Source organism: Podarcis raffonei, chromosome 2, assembly GCF_027172205.1.
Source record: "Podarcis raffonei isolate rPodRaf1 chromosome 2, rPodRaf1.pri, whole genome shotgun sequence".
NCBI classification, from domain to species: Eukaryota; Metazoa; Chordata; class Lepidosauria; order Squamata; family Lacertidae; genus Podarcis; species Podarcis raffonei.
In genome coordinates, this window is record NC_070603.1 from 35,426,661 (window position 1) to 35,440,098 (window position 13,438).

A 13,438-nucleotide genomic window follows, 5' to 3' on the forward strand; every position below is an offset into this window, starting at 1 on the left:
GACCTCCATACTTAAAAGTGGAGCCCGAATCATGTTTCTTATTCCTTTCAAGTCCAAATGTCCCCAAAGCTCCAACTTCTGGCTTGAATTGGAGATTGAAGAATGGAGAGATCTCCTCATGTGGAGATCTGAAGACCCAAGGATTACAAATTTGCTTAAGGTGGAAGTTGGTTTATTGCAGCTGAGGCAGATGAAGGCGTCCGGCTTAGCTGTTACAGAAACACCATGGCCAGCTGATCTGCCAGAAGCGTCTTGGAAGGGTGGACCCTGCTATAGGGGAAGGTAACCTGAAGATCCACTGAGTCCAGCTTCTGCCTTTTCCATTACTATTCCAGCTCCATCTGGTATGCAGGCTGAGACCCTATCTGCCTGCAAACTGCCTCACCAGAGTGGTGCATGCTCTGGTTATCTCCCGCTTGGACTACTGCAATGCGCTCTACATGAGGGCTACCTTTGAAGGTGACCCGGAAACTGCAACTAATCCAGAATGCAGCAGCTAGACTGGTGACTGGGAGCGGCCGCCGAGACTACATAATGCCGGTCTTGAAAGGCCTACATTGGCTCCCAGTACATTTCTGAGCACAATTCAAAGTGTTGGTGCTGACCTTTAAAGCCCTAAACGGCCTCGGTCCAGTATATCTGAAGGAGCGTCTCCACCCCCATCGTTCTACCCGGACACTGAGGTCCAGCACCAAGGGCCTTCTGGCAGTTCCCTCACTGCGAGAAGCCAGGTTACAAGGAACCAGGCAGAGGGCCTTCTTGGTAGTGGTGCCCTCCCTCTGGAACACCCTCCCACCAGATGTCAAAAAGAACAACAACTACCATACTTTTAGAAGACATCTGAAGGCAGCCCTGTTTAGGGAAGCTTTTAAAGTTTGGTGTATTGCAGTATTTTAATATTTTTTTGGAAGCTGCCCACAGTGGCTGAGGAAGCCCAGCTAGATGAGCGGGGTATAAATAAATTATTATTATTATTATTATTATTATTATTATTATTATTATTATTATTATTCAGGACACATTCCCCTCCCAGCTGAGCCCCCACCCCCTTTGCGTCCACCCGCTGCCTCCCCCCCAGCCCCATTGGCGCGTCGGATGCAGTCAGTTGTCAGTTGATGTCAGTCATCAGATCGAGGAAGGCAGCATCGGTAGACCGGGTACCTTGGAAAGCGCTTAAGGATCCTCTCTCTCTCTCTCTCTCTCTCTCTCTGTGTGTGTGTGTGTGTGTGTGTGTGTGTGTGTGTGTGTGCACCAATCTGGCTTCTTCCCTGCCGGCTGCAGCCCGCGATTCAGCCTCTGCGGAGGCAGCTAGATGCCGCCCCCAACATACACACGCACACACGTGCGCCCGCCTCCTAAACGCAGGCTCCGGCTTGACTTCTTATAACGCAGGCTCCGCTCCGATCGCCAGGCGCGCAGACCATCTCCGGCTCTGCAAGCATCCAGACAAGTCGCCCGCAGATTTCTGTGCGATCGGAAGATCGGCTCGTCGATTTCCACCCCCCCCACCAACTTCTCCCAAGTTATTTCGCCCCCCAAAAGCGAGCTCGCTCTGCAGAAGGAAGTGGCCAGACGCCCAGGTGGCTCCGCTGAGCCGTGGCTCAAAGTGGTCAGAGGGCGATGTTGGAGGCTTGAAAAAACACCAGCAAAGCCCATCAGCGAGGCGGGCAGGTGTTGGGTTGTCCTCTTGGGGGAAGAAATGGCCGTAGAGAACTGCTCCGGAGCCTCCTTCCCAATGAATTCTTCTGACTTCCCCGCCAGGAACAGATCAAGTAAGTCAAGGATGGTGGAGGTTTCAAGCTGGATAACTTTTCTTGAGAAAGGTTTTTTCCCCTTCTTGTTGCAGGGACAGGTAGCAAAAACCAAATTGGTTCTCTTGCCTGTTCAAAACCTGTCCAAATCCAGCATCTCGCTGCTCTCCGGTTCTTTCCCATTTAGTGGCTTGGTAATGATGGGTACGCGCTTTTTTTTTTTTTTAGGCAAAACCGATAAATAAAAATGGAAGCGAGTCACTATCAAAGCTTGCCTTACAGAATGGATGGTGGGGTTTAGAGCCTCACTTTTAGGAATGATGTCTGTGGTGCCTGAGCCGCCCACTCCTGCCTCGCTTCACCCCTACAGTACTTTAGAAAGCGCAACAGGTTGGGGAAATGGCTTCGCTTCAGCACCAGAGGCGGCGGACAACTCCCTCGGTGTGCATCTTGGTCTTTCCTTCCCGAGGGCGCAGTATTTGCCCCTGCAGAAGTGCCTCAACGGGGGGTGGGGGGAGGAGATCATCCAGATGTGGTTGGACCACAACTCCCATCGCTATTGGCCATGCTGAGGAGAGTTGTAGTTTAGCAACATCTGGGGGGTGGCAGAGGTTAGCTGCCCCTGATGTTGGCAACATTCCCTTTTCTAAGTTAATGGGAAATGGCTGGACAGCATAGGCTGGGGCCAAAGGGATGTTTAATCCAACAACATGTGGCGGGCACCACATAGGCTACCCCTGGTGTGAATGGAATAAAGTGGGAGGCAAGCATGGAGTGGCACCTCTTTTTACGGCTTCTGAGGGTTTGTGTCTTCGCTGAACACATGGAGAGCAATAACAGCTCCTTGCAGACTAACAGGAAACAGTCTTAATGAAAAGCATTCATGTCCTGGATTACTCCCTTCAAACAACCCCCAAACCTTTCCGCTGTAGACGCCATCCTCTGTGCTTCATATTAAGAAAAAATTAGCAAGATTTTCAGCCTAATAATAAAGGTTCCTAATCCATTTACCGGCTTGCTTTCAATAGGCTCTTTTAAGATGCAGCAGGTAATGCTTCTGAGGTCATTCAATTGAAAGTAATTTGTTTTGACTGTACAACACAGACCATTCATTTATTGCTCACAAAAGAAATCTCAAGTATACTGACTGATGCAGATATGTGCATAAACTATCTGCAACAAAACAGCAAACCCATAAGCCCTTTCACTTTGCGGAGGAGCTCACATTAAAATGAATTTTTAAAATGTTTTTTTTTAAACTAGTGGTTTAGGAATTGAATGACTCACACATATTAATCTCAATAATGCTTTAAGATGTTTATGATGTTTTAAAAACCAATGCAGTTTTCTACTCCTTCTGCTGACAACTCTGCTGCTGACAAGGTACCAAGTGACTTATCTAATCTGTAGTGGGGGGGGGGTTTGAATATTGTGTCTGATTTAAAGGTAGGTAAGCTGAGTGCAAAAGGTTGCAATCTGACATATATTTACTAGGGGGTAAGGTTGTATTCACCAGGAAACAAGTCCCATTGAAACCACCATACTAACTTCTGAGCTGGCTTAAGATTGGATGTTAAATCCTACTTTCACTTGACTTCTGAGTAAACATCCTTAGCTTCATGCTACAGATTATGTATGGTACTTGATAGCAATAACAGGGTAAAATGGTATGTGTGGATTTGGCAGGAGAAGAGATTAGCAGTGGTGTGCACACCTTAGACCAGGGTACCACCTGGACTGCATAAGCAAGCCTGCTGGTATTCAGATACTGAAGCTGATACTGTCTTGCTGCCATAGTTGAAGTAAAATTCAAGGGCCAATCCGCTTGACTTGGGGTAGAGTGTTGGCAAAAGTGGGAATCTTTCCTTCACGGGCAGCAAAATGCCTTAGGCCAGCCTTGGAGTTGGAAGAGAAACCATGTATGCCATGTTGAATTCAATTAAAAATTAGGGCTGGCACTTGAGGAAAAAGAAAGAAATCTTAGGCTCTGTTCACACTCCTGGTTGCTGTGCACTCATTGCATTTCCAGCACTGGGTTTCTAATCCAAAATGCACATGTAACCTGGACTTCGTTATAAGATGCTAGTCTGATGCCCGGTTTCACAAAGCAGCTTCTCACTGATTGGAGTAAAGACGTTCCTGCCCCATCAATGGAAGTGACTGAGTGTGGTAGAAGAATGACCGAACTTCGGGGTGTAGTGCTGTCATCCACAAGGACCTCTGACTCCCAAGTGTGCCTCATCCCATGCATGGGGTGGTGGGTGGGAGTGGGGTGCAGAGGGTAAAGAACACCCTCTTTGCTCACACAGGGGACTCATGCACTGGGTGCATGCCACCCAAGCTATGGTACTGGTCAAGCTTCATATACAGACACACCAGTGGAGGATGGTGGTCCTCAGGACTGGTGGGGCAGAAGGAAGGGAGGTCAACAGGAGATGGAGCCAGAACCAGTGATAGGTCTTCAGGGCTGGCTGAAGACACACTGATCTTGGTGGGACAGTGCCCCTCCCTTGTCCTTATGCCTCCACTGCTACTCGGGAGAAGCCCCCTAACCACAACATTTCTTTTCAAATGCTATATATTTTAATTCATGCTTAAACTGTGTTAAACACATTAAAGGAAACCTCCCCAGAATATGATCTCTACCAAAGCAGATTTATACCCAAACAAATAACAATGCACTGTTCCTTCCAAGACCTGGTAAACAGTGGAAATGTTATCTGTGAAACCGATGCCAAAGGTCCTTTTCTCCTTTGTATGGTTTCTATATTTTCTTATACCATGTGGCTGCTGTTTCCTCTGCTGTCTCTTGACTCTGTGCCCAGCTCCACCAGCCTTTGGGCTAAACACTCTCTCTGCACGCCAGATGGCACTGTGGGAAGATGAGGTGACTAGCTACAGTGACTATGTACCTTGCCTTGTGTCATCTGATGAGAGTCACGGGTACAAAACCCAAAACCCTCTCTGTGTCTTTTGCATCAAGCTGTCACACATGAGCAGTGCAGAAGTTTGGCAGCTTGTTCCCTGGAAGGGCTCCTGTACCTTCAAGAAGTGCTTCACATTCAGAAAGTTAGCAGTTGTTGAAACCAGAGGCTTCTGGAAAACCCACAAGATGACATGAGGGCAACAGCCCTCTTCTGCTGTTCCCTGCAAACCAGGATTCAGAGGTATAATGTCTCTGATTTATCTTAAAACAGATTTCTCACATTCAAAGCTCTGTAATGTATTGACTCATTGTAGAAGAGTGAATTTCAGTTGATCCAGGTTTTCTCAGGAGAAGTTGCACATGTATGATTCTACAAACTGCATCTCACATTTTTGGGTTTCTTTCCATTTATTGCACTGGAAGCAAGATAAGGCTCCCTTACATAAGCGCCTGTCCCAATGAGCAGGTCAAGGAGGTTTAAAGAGTTCTTGGAGCATGAATTCCTATTGTGTAATTTTAGATAGGTGGCCCCCAGACAGTCTTCTTCTTTTCTGGCGGGGATGGGTATAAGAATGTCTATTTCTCAAAGCTTGCACAATGCTTAGAAAAGAAAACCTCAAGAACTTGTCTGGCCTTGAGCACTGAGTGCCTTGAATTGGGGAAGGATGAAAGTATTTGCTACTCAGTGTCTGCAAAATATCTCCAGCTGGACCTGCTTTGCAAATCCAGGCTCTTCAGGCAGAAAGATCTTAAATGAACGGCTGAGGTTTGAACATCTCTCTGCTTCCTTAGTCTCCATTTCGAGGGCTTCCAGACTGGGACCAAATATTGCACAGTTTGTGCTGTGTTCCTGAAGTTGTTCAGGTTTCCAGCTGATGAACTGTTCCCAATAATCTCTGGTATTCATGGAAAACAAGGTAGGGGAGCCACAGAACTATGCTGTCACCCAGTAGGTGAGAAGGTGATTGAATATGGGTGGGTCGAGTACAAAAAGGTGGCTGTGAATTAATCCCTCCTGACTTCAGGCAATAAGAAAGCTAGGAAACAGTGTTGGGTATGACTGGAGAGTTAATCATACCATCAAACTGCAGTAATGAGCCCTGGGGCACTTCCCTTGGATTAATAACTAGCTGGGAAAGAGTGACTGCAGTTCACGCACAACTGAGATGAGGCCCCATTAAGTCTGAGAAGGCAATTAAGCCTCCTAGAAATGAACTGTGCCAATGTTTGTCTTTTGTTTATGCCTTGAATTTGACAAGGGAGGGAAATGCCTACAAGGGGAAGTGGGGCTGTACTGTTTCATTTTGGATGGATGACTCATCATATAAACATCTGGATAGCTTGAAATATCCATTCAAAAATTAATACCTGTCCATCACTCAGATACACTCTGTCTGGTCCCCTTCGTCTTAAAACCAAGAAGTGATAAAACACAGAGCTCTCCCTCCCTCTTTTTTTTTCTTTTGCAGAGTGTCTTAATCTTTAGCAAATGCTCAGGTTTTCCTGCTTTGACACAAGGCAGGCGGGCAACAGGCTATTAGAATTGCCAACTTCCTCTCTCTCTCCAGCTTCTGCGACTTTGACAACGGGTGCGACTGGAAGAAATTCAGCAAGGCAATGCTTTCCCCATCGCTGCATCTCCATGCTGGGGAAAGCTTAACCTAATCAAATTTCTCTTTATCATGAAACTTTTAAAAACACAGGAGCCACAGGAAAAGTGGGCAACTACTTTCTATGAAATGTTTAGGAAGAGAAAGACTATCTGTAAAATTCCATGCGTGGTATCTAAAGAAGGAAAGGTCCGCACAATGAGGTTCCTGGCAAAGTCCCTGGCAGGGAAGTCACCTAAGCACCATTATACCCATTGCAGGCTAGATTCTGCTCCCTTGACAGCAGTTATTTGCATAAAATTTGCTGCTTGAGCATATTCTTCTACGCCAGAGATGAGAAACCTGTGACTCTCCTGATATTGTTGGATCCCCAGCTTCCATCAGCAACCATGGCCAATCTTATCATCTTATCTTATCTTAGCATCTTATCTTATCTTATCATCTTATTGTTGCATCTATAACTCACCTTCTTCTCGAAGGAGCTCAAAGTGGTATAATGGCTCCCCCACCCTCATTTATTCCCCACAACAACCCTGTGAGGTAGGTTAGGCTGAGAGGAAGTGACTGGCTTCATGAGTGGGGATTCCAACCCTGATCTCCCAGGTCCTAGCACAATACTCTGACCATTACACCACACTGGCCAATGGTTTGGGATGATGGGAGTTGTAGTCCAGCAACATCTGGAAGGCAGCAGGTTTCCCATCACTGTCCATTCCCTATCCCATCGGTGCTCACCACAGCTGCCATTTTCAGTGAATGACCAGATCATGTGGAAAGGATGGCAGAGTTGTAGCCCGCTGGTAGAGCATCTGAGGTCCCGGGTCCAATCCCCAACATCTCTAGGTATGGCTGGGAGGGATCCTTGTCCGGAATCCTAGAGAGCTGCTGCCCATCAGTTTAGAGTAGACAACATTGAGGAAGATAGACCAATGGTCTGACTTGGTGTCAGAGAGTTCCCTGTGTTCCTGCTCCTTCCATAGCTGTGTAGAGCTGTCTTTTCATGACAGATTTGGTGGAGGAGAGGGAGGGAAGGGATCGTAAAGTGCACTCATTTGCAATTGCCTCTTCACAACTAGTAATGCTATAGGAGTGCTTCCTCCTTTGCATCTGGCCGCCTGAGTCATAAATAGAGCTGAGGCGATTTGGAAACATTAGGTGCCAAAGCCCTGCCGTCCTTGACAGTGCAGATACTGAGCAGCGATATTTTTAGAAGTCATGTGGAGTTAACAAGCTAGCTTCACATCATGTGACATGGGGGGGCAACAATGTGAAGAGACTATTGCCCTCACATCCTGCTTGCGGACTTCCCAAAAGGTATCTGGTTGTGGGAAACAAGATGGCGGACTAGATTAACTTGTAGTCTGATAAAGCGGGTCTGCTCTTCTGTTCTGACACGTGTAACTTAGGTCTTAAATGTATAGTGCTCACAAATTGGCCTTTCCTGTTGGGAAACTGAAGGCTGGCTGTCCAAACAAATATAGCCTCAGAGGGCTACAAAGTGCAAGGACACTCACTATTCTTTTTTTATATGTATATAATTTTTATTAATTTCAACATACCAATTATTATACATTCCACAGAACTTCACATCTTATACAATCTTTTTGGACTTCCATCAGCACCTCTGATGATCCACCATTTTTATCATTTCTTCTGCATTTCTTAAATTCCTATTGCCTTTAATTATCTTAACTCACATTCCACCTCTTTCACCATTTTTGCAATAATTCAAATAATTTACCTCACAAAGCTTCTTGCAGACCTGCAAACGTAATCTGGTCATCACAATTACTTTTCAAATAGTCTGTAAATTTACACCAGTCTTCTGTGAATCTCTGGTAGGACATTCACTATTCTCTCTCTCTCTCTCTCTCTCTCTCTCTCTGGCTTGTTTTTGGCAGTGGTGGAAAGGCCGACTCCCTACACCAATGTGATCATGCCGAGTTTGTTTGGCATCATTTGCTTCCTCGGCATCGTCGGGAACCTCATTGTGATCTACACCATTATCAAGAAGAAGAAGTTGAGGTGCAAACAGACAGTGCCCGACATCTTCATCTTCAACCTCTCCATTGTGGACCTGCTTTTCCTGCTGGGGATGCCTTTCCTCATCCACCAACTCCTTGGCAACGGGGCCTGGTATTTTGGAGCTCCTTTATGCACCATCATCACCGCTCTAGACACCAACAGCCAGATCACCAGCACCAACATCCTGACAGTCATGACCTTGGACCGTTACCTGGCCACCGTCTATCCTCTGAAGTCCACTTACGTCCGGACGCCGTGTGTGGCAGCCTTAGTGATTGGCCTGGTGTGGCTCCTCTCTCTCCTGACTATCATCCCAGTGTGGATGTACGCAGGGCTGATGCCTTTGGAGGATGGGAGTGCCCGCTGTGCCCTTTTGCTTCCCAATCCTGAGACTGATATTTACTGGTTCACCATCTACCAGTTCATGCTCGCTTTTGCCATCCCACTGTTCATCATCTGCGTGGTCTACTTTAAGATCCTCCAGCATATGGCTACCACTGTGGTGCCCTTGCCCCAGAGGAGCCTCCGGGTACGTACCAAGAAGGTCACCCGAATGGCAGTTGCCATCTGCTCTGCTTTCTTCATTTGCTGGGCGCCCTTCTACATCCTTCAGCTGGTGCATCTGGGCATAGACACCCCTTCCGTGGCCTTCTTCTATGCCTACAACTTTGCCATCAGCTTGGGCTATGCCAACAGTTGCCTCAATCCCTTCCTCTACATTGCCCTGAGCGAGACCTTCAAGCGCCAATTCATGGTGGCCATTCGTCCGGCCAAGGAACAGTTCCGGGTCAACAACAACAACAACAGCACAACAGAAGCCAGCGTGTGCCTGAAGCTTGCCCCAGAATCCACCCAGCAGACTCAGTTTCTGGAGGACTTTTCTCCGCACTCGTTGCCTGTGACAGTTGCCGTTCACTGAGGACTCCGTTAGTCCTGCACCTACGAGACTACGAAAAGCTTTTCCTTCACAATGCTGAAAGGGATGGTGGGCAGGTGGACTGATTGGGGCCGGTACTGTCATTAGGCAAGCTGAGGAGGTGATGGAGGCTTTCTGTGTAGGTGAACTTTCCTCTGATACTTGGTGAGAGATTGCCAGTAACTGCAAAGTATGCAAAAGCAACCACCCCAGTTTGCAAGAAACCTAGGGATGAGTCAGAAGAAGGCATGATGATGAAGCCAAAATGATCAGTTGAACAGCAAACGGACAAGGGTATGCAAATAGTATGAAAGCACAACAACTTCCTGCCTTCAATGGAGCTGAGTAACTTCTGTCTAACGCAGGATAACCAGCATAAAAAAATACACTGGCCATAACCAATTATTAAGCAAAGAGTCAAGCAAGTGGAGATTCATTTTCTGTGTCCATGGCAGTATGAACCACAAACAAATAATGTCCTATCTCCTGCATTGTAAAACCTCGTACAATGCCCATTGTCTGCAGAAGTGCCAAGAAAGACTTGGGTGAACATAAGGAAGGATCACAGCTTGCCCAAGGATGGAGTAAGGAAAGGCATTAAGGACCTGTCAGTAATTCCTGACGTCACTCACTGAAGAAGGTGAATGGCAGCAGGCTTCAACTTCAGAGTCTTCTTAGGAGTCATTCAGTCAGGTGACCACTGGAGGCTACTCCTGAATCTCAACAATGGTAGGGATGCCGTTATGGGGAAATCTCAGCCTCTTGGTTTCTCCCTTTGACACGGCTGCTGCAGAGCTTCTGACCACAAAAAGTGGGGCAATCCTGCTCTTTGCTGCGTATACTAATAAAGGAGAGTTGCCACTTCTGTGTAGAAGGGATGGATAACTTGCCAGCATTAGGGCTGTTGTACCTTGAACAGTCAAAAGGTACAAGACCCCAAATGCTTCAACAGATGCCGTTTGTTTTGTCACAGTGCTGAATGACTTTGAAGAATTGTCCCTGGCAAAATTCCCTCATTGTCTTTGTAACTATTATGCTGTCTCTGCATCGTCCCAACACAAACCATCGCCTATGGTTCTGTGATGAGTAGAAATACAATGAAACTCATCTAAGCTCTTTTGCTTTCCTTTGCAAAGGTTTAACAGCTTCTTGAAGTCAAGCTGGAGTCTGTTGAATAAAAATAACAACAAACCCTCTGCATTTGGTGTGCATAAAAGTGCTTACAGAGAAAGGGGTCTTTTGGGGAGGTGGAATCAGAAAGAATGATTGCATGCATCTGACCAACATTGCCAGTTTTTCAACCAGCATTTGGAGCTGTGTGTTTTGAAAGAGCTCGAGATTGTTCAGAAGTTGGCAGGTGAAGTTTTTCACAGTATGGAGGAGCTCATTTTATAAGGTGCTAGTGGCTGCAGGTCAAGTAGCCATTAAAAGTACAGGAACAGCAGCTGGTCAGGAAAAGTGGCAATCCCATGCCCAAGATTCACAAGCTACAAGGATGCTGGAGACAACTAGTCCAACTGGAAGTTCAATCCTAACCATGTCTATAGGTGCAAACCAGGAAGCCAGAGGTGGGTGCCCCTTTCCCCAATGCTCCCCATCATTCATCGTCTTATTCCCTTTCGATTAAATTGTGCAGTCAGCAGTGAAGAAAGCTACCACTTGCTAGCAACTTCAAAGAGGGCTTTGGGAACTATTTAATTGCCTTTTCTCGACTTTTCTCAAACCTCAGGTGGCTAAATGCAGCTCTGATAAGTCGCATCACACTGAACCAGACAGTTTATCGTTAAGGCTCAATCCAGGACTCATTAGCAGCTCTGGCAAAGCTTGTGTGGAGCCAGTGTGGTGTAGTGGTTAAGAGTGATGGACTCGTAATCTGGTGAACCGGGTTCGCGTCTCCGCTCCTCTACATGCAGCTGCTGGGTGACCTTGGGCCAGTCACACTTCTCTGAAGTCTCTCAGCCCCACTCACCTCACAGTGTTTGTTGTGGGGGAGGAAGGGAAAGGAGAATGTTAGCCACTTTGAGACTCCTTCGGGTAGTGATAAAGTGGGATATCAAATCCAAACTCTTCTTCTTGTCTGGATGGTTTGTGCAGTGGCAGAGCATATGCCTGCTCTGGCCAGGGCAGGCGTGCTCCTGAGGGGGGGCGGGGCGCAGAGGGTGCTCTCCCATGCGCCACATTTCAGGGTAGGAGAGGAGCAGGGAAGCTGCTGCTCACTCTTCTCTACTCTCTGCAGCCAGGTCAGACATTACCCGGCAACGGAGCTCCTGCAGTCAGGTTCGCCTTGCCATGGCTAAGGAGAGCTGCTGGGTCTCTGCTGCTGGGTCAGAAGAGCTGCCGCCGACGGATGCGAGGTGTGCCGCCCACTTGCCTGCCATTTTGTCACCCCCTCAGTCATGACACCCGGGGCAGACTTCACCCCCCGCACCCCCCTTCCTACGCCTCTGGGTTTGTGCTACAGTCTTTTTTCCCTGTCTGATCAGAAATGAGGGAAGAAATGAGATGATGAATGCAGGAAAAGTACTGTGCAGTTATGTAAATATAAAGTGTTAAGTGTCGTTTGCTGATGTAACACGCTGAAAATGGGAGCTTACATGAGCAACGTTATGTTTTGAGCATGTATTTGAAGAATAAGGAAATTCAGAAATTCTGCTTTGTTCAAAAATCCCAATTCTTTTCCGGAACCACCCTGTTTAAGGAAGCTTTAAATGTTTTATGCATTACTGTGTTTTAATATATTGTTGGAAGCCACCCAGAGTGGCTGGGGAAGCCCAGCCAGATGGGCGGGGTATAAATAATAAAACATTATTATTATTATTATTATTATTATTATTATTATTATTATTCCCAATATATATTGAGGGGTTTATACACTGTCCTTCAATAAAATTGCCAAAGCAGCTTACAAAACACATGAATAACATTTACTGCACAGTGCAAGATAACAGAATTTATACAACCTTCCATAAAGGAATCACTACTCACTATTTTAGTGTGTGTTCTTGCGTTACAAAAGGTATAAAAACACACACACAAACCAATATAAAACACACAAATAAAAATATATACTAAAAGAATAAAAGAACATGGAACAGCATCAAGCAACAATAAACCCAGTCATGATAAAACACAACTGGGGTAAAAGGCCTGAGAAAATAAAAAAGGCCTTTGCATGGTGTCAAAATGGCGTCGGGGAGGTGGCAGGGGAGCCTTCTTGGGCAGACCATTCCACAACCAGGGTGCAACCACTGACAAGACTCTTCCCTCAGTTGCTTTTTACTGAACCAGAGTTCTTGCAACCATACAAACATTACAAAAAAAAAAAATCAAAAAAGAAAGAAAGGAAAACCCTGAAATATGCAGACAGAACTGAGGGGAAACAGATTGCTTTTCAAAAATTGTGAATACTGCCACACATTAATTAAAGGTGCATCCTGTGGTGTTAGCGACATCTCAACTCAGTGCCTACGAGGCATTTTCACTTAATGAAGAAAGCACAGAAGAGACAACATAAGCAGTGGATTACGCTGCTCCACTGCTGTGAAGGAATCCCATGAGAGAGATTCAGAAGCCTAAAGCAGCTTGTTAAACAACGATCTGCAGATGCAGGGATGGATTTGTTGTACTGGAACATTAATGTCATGTCCTCATGTCCCCAGGCACACACCTGCAGCATCCACAGCAACCGAGCATGGCCAGAGACTGGTTGGGAACCAGTTGTATCCCTCACTTGATTAAAAGTGGGGTTCAACTATATTCTGCTATTAAGCCTTTACTGAAGCTTGCTGTTCTAGTGATCATCGGTTTGCAGCTTTGTTGATGAGATTGCCAATAGGTCTGGGCCTGGGTATACAACAGAGTTTGTTTGTTTGTTTGTTTAAGATCAAGCCCTCCTTGGAGAAAGCAATTCTCAGTTCTTACAGAATTGTGCTACGTGTGAAAAATTGCCTCAGAAATAAAGTAAAAGCAAACCAGTACCGAAAGCTGCATTACACTTCGATTTTTGACAATGCAACCCAAGACAGAGTTTTCCAGGAAATAAGAAAAATGCATATCAATCATTTAAAATAGAAAATAAGTTTGGTACATTGGGTACTACCTAAGTACTTCCCAACCCATAGCCTAGTTATTTTATAATTAATTGATTAATTTGCAACATTTCAGGCTCACAAAAGCCACCCAAAAAAAACTAGCTCAGAAAGCATGATTT

General features: G+C 46.1%; 1 protein-coding gene across 1 annotated transcript; it reads left to right on the plus strand.

The window, feature by feature from the left end:
• Positions 1–1,331: 1,331 nt before the first annotated feature.
• Positions 1,332–11,285, plus strand: LOC128407486 (melanin-concentrating hormone receptor 1-like). The gene is made up of 2 exons (XM_053375888.1): positions 1,332–1,772; positions 8,189–11,285. The coding sequence occupies exons 1-2, from the start codon at positions 1,700–1,702 to the stop codon at positions 9,229–9,231; spliced, it is 1,116 nt and encodes a 371-aa protein (XP_053231863.1). The 5' UTR covers positions 1,332–1,699; the 3' UTR covers positions 9,232–11,285.
• Positions 11,286–13,438: the final 2,153 nt, after the last annotated feature.